We start from the raw sequence: 25,122 nt of genomic DNA, 5'->3' as shown, positions 1-25,122 counted from the left end.
GTTTTGAAATGATTTAGGGAGTTTTGTGGGACTTCTCTGGAATTTTGTGTGTTTTTTCTGGAATTGTGTGGGATTCTGAGGAGACTTGAAGAATTTTGAGGAATTTGTTTTAGATTTTGTGGGAATTTGTGGAGATTCTGTGGGATTTTTCTGGAATTTGGTGGGCCTTTTCACGAACTTTGTGTGGGATTCTGAGGAGACTTGAAGAATTTTGAGGAATTTTTCTTAGATTTTGTGGAAACTTGTGGAGGTTTTGTGGGATTTTTATGGGATTTTGTGGGATATTGTGGCGATTTAGGGATCTTGAGGGATTTTTCATGTATTTTGTGGGATTTTGTGGAGATTTGGTGGGATATTTTTCTAGAATTTGGTCGTGTTTTGAGAAGATTTAGGGAATTTTGTGGGATTTTTCTTGAATTTTGTGGGATATTGAGGAGATTTTGTGGGATGCTTGTGGAACTTTGAGGGACTTTTCTGGAATTTGGTGAGATTCTGTAGAGAACTGACAAATTATCAGGGATTTTTCATGTATTCTGTGGGAATTTGTGGAGATTTGGTGGGATTTTTGTGGATTTTGGCCGTGTTTTGAGAAGATTTAGGGAATTTTGTGGGACTTTTCTGGGATTTTGTTGGGTATTGAGGAAATTTTGTGGGATGTTTCTGGAATTTGGTGGGGCTTTTCAAGAATTTTGTGGTATTTTGAAAAGATTTAGGGAATTTTGTGGTGTTTTTTCTTGAATTTTGTGGGAAACTGTGCTGATTTTATGGGGCGTTTCTGGAATTTGGCCGAGTTTTCAGAAGATTTAGGGATTTTTGTGGGATTTTTGTGGGATGTTCTGGGAATTGGTGGAGATTTTGTGGGACATTCCTGTGAATTGGTAGGGTTTTGAAATGATTGAGGGAGTTTTGTGGGACTTCTCTGGAATTTGGTGTGTTTTTTCTGGAATTGTGTGGGATTCTGAGGAGACTTGAAGAATTTTGAGGAATTTTTCTTAGATTTTGTGGAAACTTGTGGAGGTTTTGGGTGATTTTTGTGTGATTTTGTGGGATATTGAGGAGATTTAGGGATCTTGAGGGATTTCTCATGTATTTTGTGGGAATTTGTGGAGATTTGGTGGGATATTTTTCTAGAATTTGGTCGTGTTTTGAGAAGATTTAGGGAATTTTGTGGGATTTTTCCTGGAATTTTGTTGGATACTGGGGAGATTTTGTGGGTGTTTTGTGGAACTTTGAGGGACTTTTCTGGAATTTGGTGAGATTCTGTAGAGAACTGACGAATTATCAGGGATTTTTCATGTATTCTGTGGGAATTTGTGGAGATTCGGTGGGATTTTTGAGGATTTTGGCCGTGTTTTGAGAAGATTTAGGGAATTTTGTGTGATTTTTCTGGGATTTTGTTGGATATTGAGGAGATTTTGTGGGATGTTTGTGGAACTTTGAGGGACTTTTCTGGAATTTGGTGAGATTCTGTAGAGAACTGACGAATTATCAGGGATTTTTCATGTATTCTGTGGGAATTTGTGGAGATTTGGTGGGATTTTTCTGGAATTTGGTAGAGTTTTGAGAAGATTTAGGGAATTTTATGTTGTTTTTTCTTGAATTTTGTGGGAAACTGTGCTGATTTTATGGGGCGTTTCTGGAATTTGGTCAAGTTTTCAGAAGATTTAGGGATTTTTGTGGGATTTTTCTTGAATTTTGTGGGATATTGAGGAGATTTTGTGGGATGTTTGTGGAACTTTGAGGGACTTTTTAGGAATTTGGTGAGATTCTGTAGAGAACTGACGAATTATCAGGGGTATTTTCATGTATTCTGTGGTAATTTGTGGAGATTCGGTGGGATTTTTGTGGATTTTGGCCGTGTTTTGAGAAGATTTAGAGAATTTTGTGGGATTTTTCTTGAATTTTGTTCGATATTGAGGAGATTTTGTGGGATGTTTGTGGAAGTTTGAGGGACTTTTCTGGAATTTGGAGAGATTGTGTAGAGAACTGACGAATTATCAGGGATTTTTCACGTATTCTGTGGGAATTTGTGGAGATTCGGTGGGATATTTTTCTAGAATTTGGTCGTGTTTTGAGAAGATTTAGAGAGTTTTGTGGGATTTTTCCTGGAATTTTGTTGGATATTGAGGAGATTTTGTGGGATGTTTGTGGAACTTTGAGGGACTTTTTAGGAATTTGGTGAGATTCTGTAGAGAACTGACGAATTATCAGGGATTTTTCATGTATTCTGTGGGAATTTGTGGAGATTTTGTGGGATTTTTGTGGATTTTGGCCGTGTTTTGAGAAGATTTAGAGAATTTTGTGGGATTTTTCTTGAATTTTGTTCGATATTGAGGAGATTTTGTGGGATGTTTGTGGAACTTTGAGGGACTTTTCTGGTATTTGGTGAGATTCTGTAGAGAACTGACGAATTATCAGGGATTTTTCATGTATTCTTTGGGAATTTGTGGAGATTCGGTGGGATATTTTTCTAGAATTTGGTCGTGTTTTGAGAAGATTTAGGGAATTTTGTGGGATTTTTCCTGGAATTTTGTTGGATACTGGGGAGATTTTGTGGGATGTTTGTGGAACTTTGAGGGACTCTTCTGGAATTTGGTGATATTCTGTAGAGAACTGACGAATTATCAGGGATTTTTCATGTATTCTGTGGGAATTTGTGGAGATTCTGTGGGATTTTTGTGGATTTTGGCCGTGTTTTGAGAAGATTTAGGGAATTTTGTGTGATTTTTCTGGGATTTTGTTGGATATTGGGGACATTTTGTGGGATGTTTCTGGAATTTGGTGGGGCTTTTCAAGAATTTTGTGGTATTTTGAAAAGGTTTAGGGAATTTTGTGGTGTTTTTTCTTGAATTTTGTAGGAAACTGTGCTGATTTTATGGGGCGTTTCTGGAATTTGGTCGAGTTTTCAGAAGATTTAGGGATTTTTGTGAGATTTTTGTGGGATGTTCTGGGAATTGGTAGAGATTTTGTGGGACATTCCTGTGAATTGGTAGAGTTTTGAAATGATTTAGGGAGTTTTGTGGGACTTCTCTGGAATTTTGTGGGGTTTATCTGGAATTGTTTGGGATTCTGAGGAGACTTGAAGAATTTTGAGGAATTTGATTTAGATTTTTGTGGGAATTTGTGGAGATTCTGTGGGATTTTTCTGGAATTTGCGGGCCTTTTCACGAACTTTGTGTGGTTTTGAGGAGACTTGAAGAATTTTGAGGAATTTTTCTTAGATTTTGTGGAAACTTCTGGAGGTTTTGTGGGATTTTTGTGTGATTTTGTGGGATATTGAGGCGATTTAGGGATCTTGAGGGATTTTTCATGTATTTTGTGGGAATTTGTGGAGATTTGGTGGGATATTTTTCTAGAATTTGGTTGTGTTTTGAGAAGATTTAGGGAATTTTGTGGGATTTTTCCTGGAATTTTGTTGGATACTGGGGAGATTTTGTGGGTGTTTTGTGGAACTTTGAGGGACTTTTTAGGAATTTGGTGAGATTCTGTAGAGAACTGCCGAATTATCAGGGATTTTTCATGTATTCTGTGGGAATTTGTGGAGATTCGGTGGGATTTTTCTGGAATTTGGTAGAGTTTTCAGAAGATTTAGGGAATTTTGTGGGACTTTTCTGGGATTTTGTTGGTTATTGAGGACATTTTGTGGGATGTTTCGGGAATTTGGTGGGGCTTTTCAAGAATTTTGTGGTATTTTGAAAAGATTTAGGGAATTTTGTGGTGTTTTTTCTTGAATTTTGTGGGAAACTGTGCTGATTTTATGGGGCGTTTCTGGAATTTGGTCGAGTTTTCAGAAGATTTAGGGATTTTTGTGGGATTTTTGTGGGATGTTCTGGGAATTGGTGGAGATTTTGTGGGACATTCCTGTGAATTGGTAGGGTTTTGAAATGATTTAGGGAGTTTTGTGGGACTTCTCTGGAATTTTGTGGGGTTTTTCTGGAATTGTGTGGGATTCTGAGGAGACTTGAAGAATCTCCATCACTCGGTCAAAAAAAGAACATTTATGTTTGCAGCTTTCAAATAAGTTTCCTTCTTCAAGTGATTTCTTCAGATCTGGCACAAACCCCCTCAATAGAATAAATAATTCTAATTGGCTTCCTAACAGAGGATTTTGCTGGACCTTTCCTAATAAATCCAAGCAGTTTCAGCACAAGATGTGCATGGTCATTTTTCTTTTCTATCCCTTGCTTCATGACTCAACTCTTCACTTTATTGTACTCAGTTTTATAGTTCAGATTTTAAGCTGAAGAAAAATCCTTCTCTCTGAAGAAGATTTTCTCATCAATTGAGCCATATATATTTTTAATAGGGATATCACCCCAGCCTGATGGAACAAACACCTTGAGACACCTTCTGGACATGAATGTCTCTTTAAAAATATTAAAGCTCTAAGGGTTGAATTCTTTGCAGGTTTAACTGAACTGAAAGAATAAGAGACTTTGCAATGGGATGAAATGATGACTCAGGTCTCTAGAACATAATCAGGTTTATAGGATCTCTCCAGCAGCCCCCGTCCATAGGGCTTTGCACTCCTGTTCTCCCATTTAACAGAGGAAATAGGTACACTTAAAAAGGGTTACCAAAACCCTTTTACCTTTAACCTATTAACAAAAGCTAAACGAGATACTTGGGAAAATCCTAATGCAAAGAAACATTCTGAGTGCGGCATTTTCTTATTGAATAAGCTCTTATTTTCTTAGCCAGATTCCTGTGGTGGAATCTGGCCTTGAACAGAGATTTTTAACACCAATATTGTGGAATGGGACGAGAGGACCTTTGTTTCCAGCTGCCTGTGCTGGTTTCTGTTCACCCTAGACTGACACCAAATAAACACGGTGCTGGGTTTCCATATAAATTATTGTAGTAGAAAGGCACCTGTTATTCCTTCAGAAAGAGCTCCCTACAACAACACAAAATTTCTTCCCAAGCCAAGGGAAGTTTATTTCCCTCTGTAATTTTACTGTGTGTGTGTGTGTGTGCGCTAGGTGGAAATAGAGAACTGTGAAAAGGCTCATTTTAGCAGGGATAACAGCTCACAGAAGTTATTCTGAGGCCTGGGCCGGAATGAATCACATTCCCACGTGTGTGTGCTGCCTGGCAGCAATCAATTGCTTCCTCTTAGCAAGGGCACTCCGGGGGATGGAGAAATCAGAGCTGTGAAAAACCCAGCAAATCCTGCCTGACAGCTTCTCCAGGCAAACCGCCCTGCCGGGGCACCGGGAGCACGCTGGGATGTCGGGCCCATTCCACAGGGGCTCCTTTGGGATCCCTGCGCATCCCAAAACCCCATAACCCACTGCCCACCCCGGCCCCCAGTGCACTGACCTGGCTGGGAAGCTGTGAAGCAGGGGAGATGCTGATGGCAGAGGGCTGGGAAGCAGGGGAGATGCTGGGATGGCAGAGCTGGGAAGCAGTGAAAATATTGCAGTTCTGTAATTCAGGAAGAAGCACATGTTCCAAAGGAAATCCATCCAAAGCAGATTATACAGCATAGATTTGTTATCCATTTGAAGTTATTAACTGGAAGACAAAGAAAGATTTCTTTGGTAGCCTCACAGGTTTATCTTCATCATTTATAATAGGACAGTTACTCTGCTTTAAATATAAGTGGTTTCTTTCCCCCAACAGTCTCATCTACCTCCTCACCAAGCTGATAGAGAATAGAGGAGCACAGATCGTGTGAGGAACAGATTTGGAATTACATAAATGGACTTACCATGTGGCTACAGCTGATATTTCCAGCTCTGTGGCCTAAGAGCATCCATCCAATGTCCTGCCAGTCCAGCACTTCCTGATGGTATTTGCAGCCACTGCTTCCACAGAAGTCAGAACAACGCACTTCTCCTTTGAGGTCATCTGGCTGCTCCAAGTGCAACAATGGAGCCACCAAGTTCCAGTTGCAAGGTCAGCATTACAAATTTAAAACCTTCCTGTTACAAAAGGTAAAGGCTCTCCAATCCCGCTGGAAACAAGAGCTTTGAAGAAACCTAACTCTTCCAACTTCAGCTTGCTTCCAACTTGACGGTATCAGCTTTTTAAATAATAAAGGATTGTCTGTAGATTACTGTGGATTAAAATTAGAACTGCAGACCTGACTATTAGTCTCAAGTTTGACGGTGTGAGGAAGGTGATGGTCCTTCTTCTCCATCCCTGGAATCACCATCATGCACTGTCTCGACTATCTCCAAGAGGTATTTTTTTTTTCAACGTGGATAAACAATTTTAGGAAGTTTGGAACAGGGAGAATGGCTGCCTTCCATACAAATCAAACAGGTTCCATTTCCAAGTGATTACAATTGTATCAAAGTCTTCAGACCCAAATAGGTGTAGCCGCTGTGAAATACAGAAGCCCTTATGAAAGGCTCACTCAGAAGGTGTGAATAGAATAAAAAAGAAATTCATTATAAAAAAATGAGGAAGGAAAAAGCCTTCATTCCCTAACACTGCAGAATTCCACCTGAGTAAAATCTCACTCACTTTACAATGAAAGGAAAATATTTGAGTGGTGGTGGCAGGGACAAGGCGAGGATATACGGTGCCAGGGAGGATTCTGCACTTAGAGATGCTGAGTATCCAGCCAAGAGACAGAAATTCAATTGCCAAGGCATTTGAATGAAGTCAATTAAGTCACATCACCTTTTCTATTTCAGTGTTTCCATCTGACAAGAAAGCAAAGGCGGGCAGCAGAAAGCAGGTGAGCTGCTGCACTCAGGGGTAGGGATCAAATGAACTATGCTGGTTCCATATGCACTATGGGAAAAGCAGGCAGAAGAGAGGAAGAGCTCTAAAATTAAGATGGAATTTTAACCTCTTCCTTCTCTGTTGACACTGACTGTAGGCATGTCTAACAGCTTTTCAGACAATTGTGTTTGATTTTGTTCCACAAACCTTACCTAGATCCACATTCATTAGCTGACTCTCTGCTGCCATCAAAATTGAGGGAAGGAACACCTTTTAGCACTGCTTAGAAACAGAGGAGATCAAACTAAACTCTGCAGCTCCAATGAGCGAAGGAATTATGTCCTATCCACCTTCATGAAGCCGCAAAGACCAAAATCTCTTGAGAGCGTGCCATTTCCTTTCAGCCTTGTGCACTGAGCCTTCAGCTCATCACGGATCAAAAGTTGCTGCACTAAATTACAAGAAAAACGACTGCATTCTGTTTAGTTGCAATCCTGGTAGTCATAACAAATCTTGTGTGCATCAGATGGCCTCCAGAAAAATCACATGCAACAGCAACACCATCCTCAGATGCTCTCCCAGTACCTTACCTAATCATTGCTCCGTCACTGGACAAGACTTGTCCCCACCCTTCACACCTACAGCAACAAACCTACAAATCTTCCAAACATTTCTTCAATTCCACACCCCTCCGGAACATTCCCGCTTAAAACCGCACAGCTGCCCACGGGACAAAGGTCCAGTGTTACAAGCTGCTGCTCTCCCTCCACACAAGCCCCTTGCACATCTTGCACTGCTGCTCTGAAACTGCACAATTTGTCAGCAGCACCATTAGACTCAGAATTGGGAAACAATTCCTTCTGCTGGGTTAAGTTGGAAACAGTTCAGGCTACAGGAGTTCTTTATTATTCACCCTCATGGAATGCCCCTGCCCTTCAGAGCTCAAGCACTCCTGTGCAGAGCATCTCATGGAGCCAAAGAGAAAGGACTGCTGTCCCAAAAGAAGAGTCTGGGAGGAACTCCCAGTGTCCTTCATGCCTTGAGAAAGCTAAGGAGCAGTCACTGATGGCCTAAAGGGTACAAATTCAGTTCAGATGACAAATTTTCCAGGGTGATCCCCCTCCTCTTTATCTTCTAACACAACTACAAACAAACCAAATGATAGATTTCACAAGGAATAAGGGATGTTTAAAAGCAAATCTCTAAACTAAGCCTGGCATGCTCACCCAGGAGTTCAACACAGCAAGGCAGGCACTCTGCACTACCTAGTTCATGGCAAGAGATTTCTAAACTCTACCAAATGAAGTGAAGAAATGAAACAGAGAGCAATAGAACCGTATTTTAATTCATTTCAAGGCATGGAATAACACAGAATCTTTTCCATGAAACTAGGGCATTTTTCTCCCTTATCTAGTGCCCAAGTAAGATTAGAAATTGGGAAAAAAACCACTGAAACTGCAAATGCATTTTGCCCCCAGCTAGAAACAAAAGGTAATTATTTGAAAACTAGAAAAAACTCCAAGAGGAAACGTAAAACATTATGGAATATGTATTATTTTTATCACCCAGAATTCCCCATGTTAAAGGCACAGAGAAAACCATCATTCAGAAGTGGGAAAACAGAGGGACTGTACAAGTGAAATGGAGTTCTGACAAATGATGCTGTGTAGAATATGGGTTCCCAAACCAACAGAACAAAGGCACCCCGACAGCAGCAGCCTCAGAGATTGTACATTGCAGCTGAAGCACGGGGGTTTCTGTAGATTCACCTTGTAAACTGGCACACTTACTTGCCAAGGCTGCTGAACTTCTTTCACCTTAAACCACAAAACCTCCCAGTCCTTCCACAGCAATCACTCCATCAAATCAAGGCAGACCAAAACATGTTCTTTGCGCTGTTCACAATAAGATGAAGTTATGTGCCCAAGAGATACCATTTGAAGTCAGAAGGAACAAGCCAGCAGGTGTAGAAAACTGGTATTTGAAGAAGTGACAAAAAGACAGCAAACTGAAGCCCATGCTTAATACAAAACCCCATGATTAATAGAACACAAATGCAGATGGATATGATAAGCTTGCACTGTCGAAGCTAAAATCATTTCTAACAAAAATCACCACATTTCCAAGAATTCAGTACCACTTGTGGTGGCCACTCCTGATCTCTACATAATATGTCAGCAGTTCAATTGGCAAGAATCTCTTTATCTAGATCCAAGCAGGGAAGAAGTCAAGGTCCCAGTGATATGCAATTCTGTAGCTTCATTAGAAACCTTTCATCCTGCAATAGTTGAAATCCAAGCGAGAAAAGAACCTGTTTGGACACCAACTATCCTTAGTAGCAACGTTTTGCAGCACGCAATTTGAAAAGGTTAACCTGCCAGGCAATAATACAGATAAGAAAAATGAAAAGGAGGGCAAGGAGAATCATCTGCTGCTGAAACTGCTCTTCTACAAAAACAAAGTGATATGAAGATTCAGCCCGTGAAGAACACATTCCTCAACCAGGAGAGAAAAACACAATTCTTAAAAATCTCCTCTGTCGTTCTGATTGGGAACGGTGGGAAAGAACGACACGGACTCTCAAGGGAGTCACAACAGGAGAATCTTCTCTACTTTATTACTCTAGGCTTGTCTAATAGACAGATACGTGGAAAGTACAGAAAGGAAACTCTTATTGCTTAGTAAAGTGCTACATCACCATCATTGGTCAGCGGGGCTCACCACCCCCCTGACTTTCTCCTGCAAGGAAAACAAGAGGACAGACAAACAGCACCTGGCAGTTGTTTTCTGTCTCTGAGGATTGTTTTGAAATCCTCCTATGAATTCCCAGGCTAGCTTCTCGGGCAGGACTGATAGGCCATGGGGCCTGCAGTTTCTGCAGCTCTCTGCAGCCTGCTCCAAAGCTAGCATCCATACTCTCCACTACATAAGAAATAGAAAACTGACTACAAATCACGTGTTCACTACTTGTTGCTTGTTCACTACTCAGACATCAGAATTACTACCACAATACTAGAAGAACAATCCAAGAAACATATTCCAGGGATGCATTTTAATTCATTTGCTGCTGCCAGCCGTGCTGTGCTTTGCTTCTATCCATCCACCCTGCTGCAAAAAGGTTCAATTGTGTTTTCACCATCACGTCAGATCAGCTCTTGGACTCACAGCTCACCGCAGACCTCGAAACAGGAGGCAAAGATCTGCACCACTTGGCCTTTCAGAACTTCTCACCCATCTATGACCTTTCTGGGGCCAGCTTCACAAAATGAGGGGGAAGCCATTCCAAAGAACACGACCAAGGAAATCACACAGCACTCGGGATTTGTTCCAGGCATCAAATTTTTAATGGATGATGTGAAGTAACACCGAAGCAATTCCTGTCCACAGAAAAAAAGATTTCAAATGGTTTTGTCTCAAGGACAATCACTGGAGGTTGAAAGTTTCTGGGGCTGAAAGTTACATGAGGTCCTCAACACTGAGCAATCAATATCCCCACAGTCTAAACTGTGAAATTACTACCTGGGCAAGGAGAACATTTTCAGGATTTGCAACTCATCTCAAAGCCTCAGTAGAACTCAACCAGCAGAATTCCCCTGAGATGGCACTGTGCTCTGGAAGCCCTCAAATACTCACTAAAACAGACTTGACTTTCACTAGGACAGCTGCTCATGAAAATCTGGGGTAAAACCTATGGGAAGTGGCCATGTGCACGCATATTCCTTCTTCCCACAGCAGGCACAATCAAATCCTCCTTTGAATGGCCTCCAAGTTGAGCAGCACTCATTGGCACAGCCTCTTCTCCCACAGACAGGCCAGCGAGCAACACGGCAGCGCCAGCCAGGTGGGCAAGGACAAGAGAGAGCAGATGCCAACAAGGCTTGGAAGCTGGGCCAAGGGAGGTTTACGCTGGCCATTGGGAAGAACTTGTGCCCAGCGTGGGCCATCAGATACTGCAATGGCCTGACAGGGGCTGCTGGAGTCATCATTGTGGCACGGGTGCAAGGCAAGCCAGGCCGCAGCGCTCGGGCCCCGCTCTGCTGGCCATACTTGCCGCCATGGCTCCCAGCTTGGACTCAACATTCTCTCAGGGCTCTCTGCAGCCAGGGCGTTCTGTGCTTCTGTGACATCACAGCCTCTGGGGACGGCACGCTGGCTGGCAACTGTCCCCAGCTGTTGCTGCGCCCCAGTGCCCAGGCACAGCTGCTCGCAGAGAGACGCCCAGAGCCTCGGTGCTGCTGGCAGAGCACTATGGCTGCTCACGGCTCCTCCGCGCTGCTGCAGCTTTACGTGCTGCTGCTCTTGGCTCATCCCCTCGACCCTGTGAGCAAACCTGAGCGCAGCACGGATGCCTCTCCTCTGCTTCTGGAGGATTGTCATCTGGACGAGTCGGACCCTGAGCGCATCCGGTGGGCGGCCAGGACATTCCTGCTCATCGACCTGCTCATCATAGGAATGGCCATGGGATGGTCGCTCGGAAAAAGAATTCAGAGACGCTGGCGAGAGGTGAGGAGGGGGGTGGGGGGTCAGGCAGGCGGGATGGGGCAGACCTTGAGGGCCTCTTGGGCACCCTTTGGCCAATGCCCTGCGGCAGAAGGGGCCTGAGCTCCTGGCTGGGGAATGCGGCCCAGGGGCTGAGCTCCATGGACAGCACCAAGCAGAGGCGGCAGAGCTCTGCCTGCTGCAGCCTCTTCCCCGGGCCAGCCCAGCCCAACTGGGCCCGAGTCTCTGTCTCCCAGGCCAAAGGCAGCCCCACAGGTGCCGGCCCCGCTCTGCCCCTCTGCCTCTTCCATGGGGATCCCTGTGCTTTGCCTTGCAGCGGAATCTCCAGAGCCCTTCGGGCCGTGCGGGGCCCCGCCGCCATCGAAGACAGGGCTGTCCCACGGAGCTGATGCAGCTGCTGATGGACAACCGCGACCTGATGCGGCTGCTCCTTCGCGACAGCCCTCAACCAACCACCAAGATGGCGGCAAAAGAGGGCAGTGACAGGAGACTCCGCACCTCCCCACAGCTCTGACCTCCAGCGTCGCGCTCCAGCTACAGAACCTTACGGGGAACGGGTGACCAGTGCCCAGCCCAGGCACTGCGACGTTCCCCACCTTACAAGTTAGCCACACCCCTGTTGTTGTTCGATTCCCCACCACGTTTCCCCCAAGAAGTTGACCTTTCCCTTAGTGTTCAGTTCTAAACAGTTGAAGCATTGAAGTTTCTTAGCCTTAAGATTCTTACCCCATAGTCTTCTAGTAACGTTGGATTGTAGATTTTAGAAGTAGTCAAGTGAATAAAGTTCACGTTTTCTACACGTTGCTGTGTCATTTTCTTGAGGTTGCACCTGAGACCTGGGGACTCCTTGAGAGATGGCTTTGCATGGCAGCTCCAGACTGCCTGCAATGGAGAGCCCCAGTGCCCCAGCAGGCTTTGCAAGAGCACGGAGGGCAGCGGGAAAGAAGAAGGTGGCCAATATTCACCTGCCTCCACCTTCCAAGGAAGCTTGCAGTCAAACCCTGTCTGCCCTTTAGGGGGGACCCTAAAGGCCCCGGCAGGCATCCCCATGGCCCCAGGACGGGGGGCTTGCAGCACTCTGGGGCACCAGGAAAGGAGCAGGATCATCCCTGGAAAGCTGTCTGGAGACAAATCCAGAGACGTCTCCCCTGGCATCCAGGCAAGGGCTGAATACAGGCAGGCAATTAGATCCACAGGCTGCCTGGGCTATGGCACCAATCAGTCCTGCTTCATAGATTTCGGGGGGCGGGGTTATACATATATATATATATATATATATACGCATATATGTATATATGTATCTACATCTGTATTTAGTTCTTTGTATTTATCCTGTTGACCCTCAAATAGGATTAGATTTCATTTTCCTACAAAACAAAACATCCGTTTTTTGATTTTTAGGAATCAACCATCTGTGCTCCCACTTTAAATCACTTCTCTCAAACTCATTCTGCATCTTGCTCCTTTCCAGCACCATCAAATACCTCTGTTAAAATACAGAGCATCAGTGGAAGGACGACAATCTTGTTACTTGCTGAAGAAAGTTAACTTGGATGACATACCTGCTTTTAAAAATCCAAGAGGAACAAAACCTACACATCAGCTTTAGAATTTCAAAAGCTGCTTCCTCAACTCTTCCACACCACTTTACTCTTTGGGGACATTCAGCAGCAATACCAAACAAGCACAGAAAAGAAATGGAAGAAGAAATGCAGATAGTCAGCAGCAGACCACCTACCAAAATACATTTTAAATGCAGCTCCAAGTTCTCCAAGAGCAAGTTTGAAGTGTAAATGGAGACACTCACACAAAATTACTACCAGGTGGTACTTTTGGCATTTCCTTGGGCTTTCCTCTTCATTTTTTTTTTATCTCTCACCTAAAGCAAGAGAAAAAACCCCAAACAAACACAACCGTTCAGGCAGAGAAAAGATGTGGTTGCTCTTGAAGAAAGCATTTCATTCTGCCTGGAGAAGAAGCTGCTGGGAAAAATATTAGCTTTTAGCAAAATGGCACTGTGCACTTGTTCTAGCACTGGGAGAAAGAACAGGCCCGTCTGTAAGGCTCCTGCAGCTCACCCTGGCTGAGGGTCATTGACCACTGAGCACTGCAGGCATCACTGGCAACAACGATGGTGGAAAATGGGGAGGGAGCAGGATAAATAAATGTTTGCCATTGCCTTAGCCAAAAAAACCCCAGACATCAAAAGCAACCCACCCTCAAAACAAAGCTATGAAAATAGTTTGCCTCTGAATTTAAAGAACTTCAATTAACTCTATGATGTCTGCTTTTGGTTCAGCATTCATCAATCTGAATTTGAATATGCACAGGGTAATGAAAGGTAACTGAAGCTTAAAAATCATGTCTATTGACTTGTGCATAGCCTATACTGAAGCACATTAAAAAGCAGCGTTTTGCTTGAAATCTGCACGGTATTAACTTCATTCAGTCTTACACTCACTAGGTAATTAAATACATGAAGAAATAGATTTTTATTTTTTTTATTAAGAATGCATTATTAATTAGGAAGGCATGGCTTTAACAGAGTCTGCTGATACCAACATTACTCAGCTAAGTTCAAAGTATGAACACAAGAACTTGATGACAGAAGCAATGTTCATCAGAGCCTCAACAAGAAAGTTGCAGTTCCAAGTTTTTCAGATGTCCTACACTTGCTAAGGCATCTCCAGAAAGAGGAGTCAACTGAAAATAGCACAGGAAATTTGAAACCCATTTCTCTTTTTGTCTTTTTTTCCTGAACTTTCTTGTGGGCAACAGAAAACTCCTAATATGTGGAATGCAATGTCGTTTTTATGCCAGAGTCATGAGTCATCCCCTCAGTTCCAACCTGATCCAATGCTCACTTGAATCTTGGAAAGGCTCAAATCAGCAAGATGAAATTTCAATTGTATTCATGAAAGGAGCTCTTTACTCTCCATTCCCCTCCCTCCCCCAAATACATCAGCACCAAGTGAGAAAGGCTCAATTTGAAAAATAATTATTACACAATTAAACTTGGACATAGCTAGTTTGCTACAAGTTCCAGCAGACAGACAAATGAGAGCAGAATCAGAGGTTATCAACCTCAATAGAAATTCCAGCTCATGCTTTCCCCAAAAGCCTCATTTAATTTATCCAGGATTAAAAAATAAAAGAGAAATGAAAAAAACCACATAAAAGCATTTCACATAGTATATAGTGAAATGCTATCGTTTCCACCTGAAATATTCATCATCATTATTATGTTTTTCCATAGTAAATTACAAAGTCTCCTGCACCCATCTTCCCAATATCTCATTCTAAGTGCTTGCTACTTTAATCCCTTAGGAAGCAAAAGGAGCCCCAGGTGTCTCTGGATCAACAGAAACTAAACAACACAGCTTGACAAAGTATATTAAATTGTCAATCAAGTCAATAAAGGTTTTCCACTCCAGAGATAGCTATCACCAGCTGATGAATTTGGCTAGGGCAGGTTTAGTGAAGAAAAACTAGGTCTTTATTACCAAATCAGTTAGGAGTTGTTCTACCGTACTGCCCGTAGGATGGGAGTATAAACACCATATTCTTCACAGCCTCATCCACAAAGAATTCCACCTTCAAATTAAGGCTGCTTTGGAGTTGGACCAAACCAATGAAAACTCACTCATCAAACACAGTGATGGCAGCATGCTCAGTCTTTGCAATACAAAACTGGCAACTAACAGCACATTCCTGATCACATCTCCAAGGCTGAGTGTACAGAACTGCAGTGGTGGCCAGGCCCTCGCTGACTGCCAAACCTCCAGCCATCATCCCTTCCTCTCACAGCGACAGGGCAGAAAATAACAACAGCAGAAACTAGAAAGCTTAAGCTAAAATCACAAAGGTCATTGATGAAACAGACTGGAGTGCTTTAGAAACTAGCACGCAGATTTAACTGAAAACAAATCTTATTGATCACCAATTACAATGAATACTTAATTCTATCATTCTGCATTATTATTAGACAGTCAGAGACAGCCAAGCTGACCTCAAGCATGCTGAAGCATCGGGGCCAAGCAGTGCACATCTTCCCAGGAGCTGATTTACCCATCGTTCTCAAGTCAATTCACCTGCACACAGCCCCACCGTACAACTGCTAGGCTGCAAAATAAAAAAATAGCTCTGCTTAAGAGTCAAACCCCAGGACATAGACCATATGAAAGGAAGAATGAAACCTGCAGCATTTGGTTGACCTTCAATGCCCTGAGAAGATGACAAATTCCCCAAGATGAACAAGTGCCCAAAATACAAAGCAAAGGACTGACTTTTAGGGATCAAATGTTAAATAGGCCTGCGAAATTGGAGTTGTTAGGTTGCACATGAAAGAAGGGAAAAAAGAAAAAACCACCCCAACCCTCAACTGCAATTTTACATCCCTCTTGGAAAATTTGCTTTAATAAGAGAGAGGAATGGATACAACCTTCCCCTCACCTGGAGATTTTAATCAATTCAAGCCATTTCAAATCTGGCAAGAAAGCCCTACCACAGTCCCCATCAAACAACATTGCCTTTCATTTTTGCTTCTCATGACTACTTCAGAGCAGTCTAAATAACAGCAAAGAAGGAAATTCAAGCTGCAATTAAAACACTAAGCTCTGGAATCCCACATTGCCTTCAAACACCTGCATGAAACACTAACTTCATGCTCTATGCTCCCTGCTTTCTTCTAGTTTACTGCACAGTGCATTATTTACATAAAACAGAATTTCTTCTGTGGGAAAGGCTTGCATGGTACTTCAAAGCCTGAATAAATCAGGGACTGCAGCTTGAACTAACAAAAAAATCATCCAAAAAATTCCTTTCAATATCTGCATTGTATTACCTTATCATGCTACCTGTCTAGCTGAGTTATTCAGGTATCCACACCAGAAATGACAGACAATGTCTCTCTATGATGATGTGATGTTACTTCAAATGAAAAAAAACAATAAATAAAAATCACAGATTAATTTCCCATACAAATGATGACTCACTACTCCCAAATCCTTCCTTATAGCAGGATGCTCACTTCAGTCTGGAAGTCTTCATGTTGCAGCCTGCAGGAATCAGCTTATTTCCTGTCAAGGGCTGGAAAGCCTTACAGGAACTGGTTTTGGTTGAAGAACTTCTCCAAGGTGCTTACCTGTGGGACTTATCCAGGTAAGGGATGTTAGCTCCCTCTTCTTTGAGGTTCAGTGTCCAACCACTCCTACTGCTGGTAAGAAGAACAGAAGAAACATCTGCCCATAGCAAGGACTGCACTGGTGGGCAAAGTCCAAATTCCATCCTTCAGGGAAAAAGAAACAAAGACTGAGGAATTCATGTCTGTTCAAAATTTCATCCTTGACTACTGAAAGCATTGGAAGCACATGTGTATGTTTAAAAATGGAATTGTCCTCATTTAAGAATAAAAATAATTTCATCCCATCACCATTTTTCTTGGTCCAATCCTGAACTGCAGATCCAAACAGCTGAGAAAGCATGGAATAGTCTGCTGGACAGCATTAAAATGAGCAACTCCTGTATCTTCCTAAGATAAGAACACAAATCACAAAGAAAGGCACTCTGAGAAAAAATTTCTTAGAGGAAGACCTCAATTATTTTCCAGCAAGGCAGGTAATATGCATTTGGCTATTTGTTAGAAAAAAAACCAAAAAACAAACCTGTTTTTATACAAGATTTTACTCATATATTAACTATCACATATTTTGCAAAACAAAAAGAGACCACAGCAAAGTAAAATCCCAATTTTTTCCTATATTTAAGCTGTGATAGTATGTCTGAAATGGGAATCCAGAGCCTCACCAGATTAATATCACCACTTGGACCAGAGAATTTGCCATATCCACTTCTTCTGGTTTCGTTCAGTTGGAGCTTCTGTTTGTACAGTGATGATGGCTCTTGAACATTCAGGGATTTAAAGTAGTCCCTGAAGAGATGGCTGACAAAAATATGATGTTACTTTCAAGATGCTTTTTAATTATTTCGACCCTCATCCAGAACCTTCTGAGGAGACTTGAAGAATTTTGAGGAATTTTTCTTAGATTTTGTGGAAACTTGTGGAGGTTTTGTGGGATTTTTGTGTGATTTTGTGGGATATTGAGGCGATTTAGGGATCTTGAGGGATTTTTCATGTATTTTGTGGGAATTTGTGGAGATTTGGTGGGATATTTTTCTAGAATTTTGTGGTATTTTGAAAAGATTTAGGGAATTTTGTGGTGTTTTTTCTTGAATTTTGTGGGAAACTGTGCTGATTTTATGGGGCGTTTCTGGAATTTGGTCGAGTTTTCAGAAGATTTAGGGATTTTTGTGGGATGTTCTGGGAATTGGTGGAGATTTTGTGGGACATTCCTGTGAATTGGTAGGGTTTTGAAATGAGTTAGGGAGTTTTGTGGGACTTCTCTGGAATTTGGTGGGGTTTTTCTGGAATTGTGTGGGATTCTGAGGAGACTTGAAGAATTTTGAGGAATTTGTTTTAGATTTTGTGGGAATTTGTGAAGATTCTGTGGGATTTTACTGGAATTTGGTGGGCCTTTTCAAGGACGTTGTGTGGTTTTGAGGAGACTTGAAGAATTTTGAGGAATTTTTCTTAGATTTTGTGGAAACTTGTGGAGGTTTTGTGTGATTTTTGTGTGATTTTGTGGGATATTGAGGCGATTTAGGGATCTTGAGGGATTTTTCATGTATTTTGTGGGAATTTGTGGAGATTTGGTGGGATATTTTTCTAGAATTTGGTCGTGTTTTGAGAAGATTTAGCGAATTATGTGGGATTTTTCTTGGAATTTTGTTGGATATTGAGGAGATTTTGTGGGTGGTTTGTGGATCTTTGAGGGACTTTTCTGGAATTTGGTGAGATTCTGTAGAGAACTGACAAATTATCAGGGATTTTTCATGTATTCTGTGGGAATTTGTGGAGATTTGGTGGGATTTTTGTGGATTTTGGCCGTGTTTTGAGAAGACTTAGGGAATTTTGTGGGACTTTTCTGGGATTTTGTTGGATATTGAGGACATTTTGTGGGATGTTTCTGGAATTTGGTGGGGCTTTTCAAGAATTTTGTGTTATTTTGAAAAGATTTAGGGAATTTTGTGGTGTTTTTTCTTGAATTTTGTGGGAAACTGTGCTGATTTTATGGGGCGTTTCTGGAATTTGGTCGAGTTTTCAGAAGATTTAGGGATTTTTGTGGGATTTTTGTGGGATGTTCTGGGAATTGGTGGAGATTTTGTGGGACATTCCTGTGAATTGGTAGGGTTTTGAAATGATTTAGGGAGTGTTGTGGGACTTCTCTGGAATTTTGTGTGTTTTTTATGGAATTGTGTGGGATTCTGAGGAGACTTGAAGAATTTTGAGGAATTTGTTTTAGATTTTGTGGGAATTTGTGAAGATTCTGTGGGATTTTTCTGGAATTTGGTGGGCCTTTTCACAAACTTTGTGTGGTTTTGAGGAGACTTGAAGAATTTTGAGGAATTTTTCTTAGATTTTGTGGAAACTTGTGGAGGTTTTGTGTGATTTTTGTGTGATTTTGTGGGATATTGAGGCGATTTATGGATCTTGAGGGATTTCTCATGTATTTTGTGGGAATTTGTGGAGATTTGGTGGGATATTTTTCTAGAATTTGGTCGTGTTTTGAGAAGATTTAGGGAATTATGTGGGATTTTTCCTGGAATTTTGTTGGATATTGAGGAGATTTTGTGGGTGGTGTGTGGAACTTTGGGGGACTTTTCTGGAATTTGGTGAGATTCTGTAGAGAACTGACGAATTATCAGGGGTATTTTCATGTATTCTGTGGGAATTTGTGGAGATTCGGTGGGATTTTTGTGGATTTTGGCCATGTTTTGAGAAGATTTAGGGAATTTTGTGGGACTTTTCTGGGATTTTGTTGGGTATTGAGGAAATTTTGTGGGATGTTTCTGGAATTTGGTGGGGCTTTTCAAGAATTTTGTGGTATTTTGAAAAGATTTAGGGAATTTTGTGGTGTTTTTTCTTGAATTTTGTGGGAAACTGTGCTGATTTTATGGGGCGTTTCTGGAATTTGGTCAAGTTTTCAGAAGATTTAGGGATTTTTCTGGGATTTCTGTGGGATGTTCTGGGAATTGGTGTAGATTTTGTGGGACATTCCTGTGAATTGGTAGGGTTTTGAAATGATTGAGGGAGTTTTGTGGGACTTCTCTGGAATTTGGTGTGTTTTTTCTGGAATTGTGTGGGATTCTGAGGAGACTTGAAGAATTTTGAGGAATTTTTCTTAGATTTTGTGGAAACTTGTGGAGGTTTTGGGTGATTTTTGTGTGATTTTGTGGGATATTGAGGAGATTTAGGGATCTTGAGGGATTTCTCATGTATTTTGTGGGAATTTGTGGAGATTTGGTGGGATATTTTTCTAGAATTTGGTCGTGTTTTGAGAAGATTTAGGGAATTTTGTGGGATTTTTCCTGGAATTTTGTTGGATACTGGGGAGATTTTGTGGGTGTTTTGTGGAACTTTGAGGGACTTTTCTGGAATTTGGTGAGATTCTGTAGAGAACTGACAAATTATCAGGGATTTTTCATGTATTCTGTGGGAATTTGTGGAGATTCGGTGGGATTTTTGAGGATTTTGGCCGTGTTTTGAGAAGATTTAGGGAATTTTGTGGGACTTTTCTGGGATTTTGTTGGATATTGAGGACATTTTGTGGGATGTTTGTGGAACTTTGAGGGACTTTTCTGGAATTTGGTGAGATTCTGTAGAGAACTGACGAATTATCAGGGATTTTTCATGTATTCTGTGGGAATTTGTGGAGATTCGGTGGGATTTTTGTGGATTTTGGCCGTGTTTTGAGAAGATTTAGAGAATTTTGTGGGATTTTTCCTGGAATTTTGTTGGATACTGGGGAGATTTTGTGGGATGTTTGTGGAACTTTGAGGGACTTTTTAGGAATTTGGTGAGATTCTGTAGAGAACTGACGAATTATCAGGGATTTGTCATGTATTCTGTGGGAATTTGTGGAGATTCTGTGGGATTTTTCTGGAATTTGGTAGAGTTTTGAGAAGATTTAGGGAATTTTGTGGGACTTTTCTGGGATTTTGTTGGATATTGAGGACATTTTGTGGGATGTTTCTGGAATTTGGTGGGGCTTTTCAAGAATTTTGTGGTATTTTGAAAAGATTTAGGGAATTTTGTGGTGTTTTTTCTTGAATTTTGTGGGAAACTGTGCTGATTTTATGGGGCGTTTCTGGAATTTGGTCGAGTTTTCAGAAGTGTTAGGGATTTTTGTGAGATTTTTGTGGGATGTTCTGGGAATTGGTGGAGATTTTGTGGGACATTCCTGTGAATTGGTAGGGTTTTGAAATGATTGAGGGAGTTTTGTGGGACTTCTCTGGAATTTGGTGTGTTTTTTCTGGAATTGTGTGGGATTCTGAGGAGACTTGAAGAATTTTGAGGAATTTTTCTTAGATTTTGTGGAAACTTGTGGAGGTTTTGGGTGATTTTTGTGTGATTTTGTGGGATATTGAGGAGATTTAGGGATCTTGAGGGATTTCTCATGTATTTTGTGGGAATTTGTGGAGATCTGGTGGGATATTTTTCTAGAATTTGGTCGTGTTTTGAGAAGATTTAGGGAATTTTGTGGGATTTTTCCTGGAATTTTGTTGGATACTGGGGAGATTTTGTGGGTGTTTTGTGGAACTTTGAGGGACTTTTCTGGAATTTGGTGAGATTCTGTAGAGAACTGACAAATTATCAGGGATTTTTCATGTATTCTGTGGGAATTTGTGGAGATTCGGTGGGATTTTTGAGGATTTTGGCCGTGTTTTGAGAAGATTTAGGGAATTTTGTGTGATTTTTCTGGGATTTTGTTGGATATTGAGGACATTTTGTGGGATGTTTGTGGAACTTTGAGGGACTTTTCTGGAATTTGGTGAGATTCTGTAGAGAACTGACGAATTATCAGGGATTTTTCATGTATTCTGTGGGAATTTGTGGAGATTCGGTGGGATTTTTGTGGATTTTGGCCGTGTTTTGAGAAGATTTAGAGAATTTTGTGGGATTTTTCCTGGAATTTTGTTGGATACTGGGGAGATTTTGTGGGATGTTTGTGGAACTTTGAGGGACTTTTTAGGAATTTGGTGAGATTCTGTAGAGAACTGACGAATTATCAGGGATTTGTCATGTATTCTGTGGGAATTTGTGGAGATTCTGTGGGATTTTTCTGGAATTTGGTAGAGTTTTGAGAAGATTTAGGGAATTTTGTGGGACTTTTCTGGGATTTTGTTGGGTATTGAGGACATTTTGTGGGATGTTTCTGGAATTTGGTGGGGCTTTTCAAGGACTTTGTGTGGTTTTGAGGAGACTTGAAGACTTTTGAGGAATTTTTCTTAGATTTTGTGGTAACTTGTGGAGGTTTTGTGGGATTTTTGTGGAATTTTGTGGGATATTGAGGCGATTTCGGGATCTTGAGGGATTTTTCATGTATTTTGTGGGAATTTGTGGAGATTTGGTGGGATATTTTTCTAGAATTTGGTCGTGTTTTGAGAAGATTTAGGGAATTTTGTGTGATTTTTCTTGAATTTTGTGGGATATTGAGGAGATTTTGTGGGATGTTTGTGGAACTTTGAGGGACTTTTCTGGAATTTGGTGAGATTCTGTAGAGAACTGACGAATTATCAGGGGTATTTTCATGTATTCTGTGGGAATTTGTGGAGATTCGGTGGGATTTTTGTGGATTTTGGCCATGTTTTGAGAAGATTTAGGGAATTTTGTGGGACTTTTCTGGGATTTTGTTGGGTATTGAGGAAATTTTGTGGGATGTTTCTGGAATTTGGTGGGGCTTTTCAAGAATTTTGTGGTATTTTGAAAAGATTTAGGGAATTTTGTGGTGTTTTTTCTTGAATTTTGTGGGAAACTGTGCTGATTTTATGGGGCGTTTCTGGAATTTGGTCAAGTTTTCAGAAGATTTAGGGATTTTTCTGGGATTTCTGTGGGATGTTCTGGGAATTGGTGGAGATTTTGTGGGACATTCCTGTGAATTGGTAGGGTTTTGAAATGATTGAGGGAGTTTTGTGGGACTTCTCTGGAATTTGGTGTGTTTTTTCTGGAATTGTGTGGGATTCTGAGGAGACTTGAAGAATTTTGAGGAATTTTTCTTAGATTTTGTGGAAACTTGTGGAGGTTTTGGGTGATTTTTGTGTGATTTTGTGGGATATTGAGGAGATTTAGGGATCTTGAGGGATTTCTCATGTATTTTGTGGGAATTTGTGGAGATTTGGTGGGATATTTTTCTAGAATTTGGTCGTGTTTTGAGAAGATTTAGGGAATTTTGTGGGATTTTTCCTGGAATTTTGTTGGATACTGGGGAGATTTTGTGGGTGTTTTGTGGAACTTTGAGGGACTTTTCTGGAATTTGGTGAGATTCTGTAGAGAACTGACAAATTATCAGGGATTTTTCATGTATTCTGTGGGAATTTGTGGAGATTCGGTGGGATTTTTGTGGATTTTGGCCGTGTTTTGAGAAGATTTAGAGAATTTTGTGGGATTTTTCCTGGAATTTTGTTGGATACTGGGGAGATTTTGTGGGATGTTTGTGGAACTTTGAGGGACTTTTTAGGAATTTGGTGAGATTCTGTAGAGAACTGACGAATTATCAGGGATTTGTCATGTATTCTGTGGGAATTTGTGGAGATTCGGTGGGATTTTTGTGGATTTTGGCCATGTTTTGAGAAGATTTAGGGAATTTTGTGGGACTTTTCTGGGATTTTGTTGGGTATTGAGGAAATTTTGTGGGATGTTTCGGGAATTTGGTGGGGCTTTTCAAGAATTTTGTGGTATTTTGAAAAGATTTAGGGAATTTTGTGGTGTTTTTTCTTGAATTTTGTGGGAAACTGTGCTGATTTTATGGGGCGTTTCTGGAATTTGGTCGAGTTTTCAGAAGATTTAGGGATTTTTGTGAGATTTTTGTGGGATGTTCTGGGAATTGGTGGAGATTTTGTGGGACATTCCTGTGAATTGGTAGGGTTTTGAAATGATTTAGGGAGTTTTGTGGGACTTCTCTGGAATTTTGTGTGTTTTTTCTGGAATTGTGTGGGATTCTGAGGAGACTTGAAGAATTTTGAGGAATTTGTTTTAGATTTTGTGGGAATTTGTGGAGATTCTGTGGGATTTTTCTGGAATTTGGTGGGCCTTTTCAAGGACTTTGTGTGGTTTTGAGGAGACTTGAAGACTTTTGAGGAATTTTTCTTAGATTTTGTGGTAACTTGTGGAGGTTTTGTGGGATTTTTGTGGAATTTTGTGGGATATTGAGGCGATTTCGGGATCTTGAGGGATTTTTCATGTATTTTGTGGGAATTTGTGGAGAATTGGTGGGATATTTTTCTAGAATTTGGTCGTGTTTTGAGAAGATTTAGGGAATTTTGTGGTGTTTTTTCTTGAATTTTGTGGGATATTGAGGAGATTTTGTGGGATGTTTGTGGAACTTTGAGGGACTTTTCTGGAATTTGGTGAGATTCTGTAGAGAACTGACAAATTATCAGGGATTTTTCATGTATTCTGTGGGAATTTGTGGAGATTCGGTGGGATTTTTCTGGAATTTGGTAGAGTTTTGAGAAGATTTAGGGAATTTTGTGGGACTTTTCTGGGATTTTGTTGGATATTGAGGACATTTTGTGGGATGTTTCTGGAATTTGGTGGGGCTTTTCAAGAATTTTGTGGTATTTTGAAAAGATTTAGGGAATTTTGTGGTGTTTTTTCTTGAATTTTGTGGGAAACTGTGCTGATTTTATGGGGCGTTTCTGGAATTTGGTCGAGTTTTCAGAAGATTTAGGGATTTTTGTGAGATTTTTGTGGGATGTTCTGGGAATTGGTGGAGATTTTGTGGGACATTCCTGTGAATTGGTAGGGTTTTGAAATGATTTAGGGAGTTTTGTGGGACTTCTCTGGAATTTTGTGTGTTTTTTATGGAATTGTGTGGGATTCTGAGGAGACTTGAAGAATTTTGAGGAATTTGTTTTAGATTTTGTGGGAATTTGTGGAGATTCTGTGGGATTTTTCTGGAATTTGGTGGGCCTTTTCAAGGACTTTGTGTGGTTTTGAGGAGACTTGAAGACTTTTGAGGAATTTTTCTTAGATTTTGTGGTAACTTGTGGAGGTTTTGTGGGATTTTTGTGGAATTTTGTGGGATATTGAGGCGATTTCGGGATATTGAGGGATTTTTCATGTATTTTGTGGGAATTTGTGGAGATTTGGTGGGATATTTTTCTAGAATTTGGTCGTGTTTTGAGAAGATTTAGGGAATTTTGTGTGATTTTTCTTGAATTTTGTGGGATATTGAGGAGATTTTGTGGGATGTTTGTGGAACTTTGAGGGACTTTTCTGGAATTTGGTGAGATTCTGTAGAGAACTGACAAATTATCAGGGATTTTTCATGTATTCAGTGGGAATTTGTGGAGATTTGGTGGGATTTTTGTGGATTTTGGCCGTGTTTTGAGAAGATTTAGGGAATTTTGTGGGACTTTTCTGGGATTTTGTTGGGTATTGAGGAAATTTTGTGGGATGTTTCTGGAATTTGGTGGGGCTTTTCAAGAATTTTGTGGTATTTTGAAAAGATTTAGGGAATTTTGTGGTGTTTTTTCTTGAATTTTGTGGGAAACTGTGCTGATTTTATGGGGCGTTTCTGGAATTTGGTCAAGTTTTCAGAAGATTTAGGGATTTTTCTGGGATTTCTGTGGGATGTTCTGGGAATTGGTGGAGATTTTGTGGGACATTCCTGTGAATTGGTAGGGTTTTGAAATGATTTAGGGAGTTTTGTGGGACTTCTCAGGAATTTTGTGTGTTTTTTCTGGAATTGTGTGGGATTCTGAGGAGACTTGAAGAATTTTGAGGAATTTTTCTTAGATTTTGTGGAAACTTGTGGAGGTTTTGGGTGATTTTTGTGTGATTTTGTGGGATATTGAGGAGATTTAGGGATCTTGAGGGATTTC

At 41.1% G+C, this 25,122-nt stretch overlaps 1 protein-coding gene across 1 annotated transcript; it reads left to right on the top strand.

The window, feature by feature from the left end:
- Nucleotides 1-10,869: 10,869 nt before the first annotated feature.
- Nucleotides 10,870-11,977, top strand: LOC147652476 (uncharacterized). The gene is made up of 2 exons (XM_086891691.1): nt 10,870-11,181; nt 11,495-11,977. Exons 1-2 carry the CDS (start codon nt 10,927-10,929, stop codon nt 11,690-11,692), a joined length of 453 nt encoding a protein of 150 aa, XP_086747817.1. The 5' UTR covers nt 10,870-10,926; the 3' UTR covers nt 11,693-11,977.
- The last annotated feature ends 13,145 nt before the right edge of the window (nt 11,978-25,122 follow it).

The sequence above is a fragment of the Cyanistes caeruleus genome, chromosome 6 (assembly GCF_971803275.1).
Source record: "Cyanistes caeruleus chromosome 6, bCyaCae1.hap1.1, whole genome shotgun sequence".
NCBI lineage: Eukaryota > Metazoa > Chordata > Aves > Passeriformes > Paridae > Cyanistes > Cyanistes caeruleus.
The sequence above is the reverse complement of the archived record's forward strand: the minus strand, read 5'-3'. Positions and strand labels throughout refer to the sequence as shown.

Excerpts from the sequence above, each read along its gene's own strand:
- LOC147652476 (XM_086891691.1), top strand. The coding sequence starts at position 10,927 with ATGGCTGCTCACGGCTCCTCCGCGCTGCTGCAGCTTTACGTGCTGCTG. Across the intron at positions 11,182-11,494 it reads TTCAGAGACGCTGGCGAGAG|CGGAATCTCCAGAGCCCTTC; the intron begins GTGAGGAGGGGG and ends TTTGCCTTGCAG.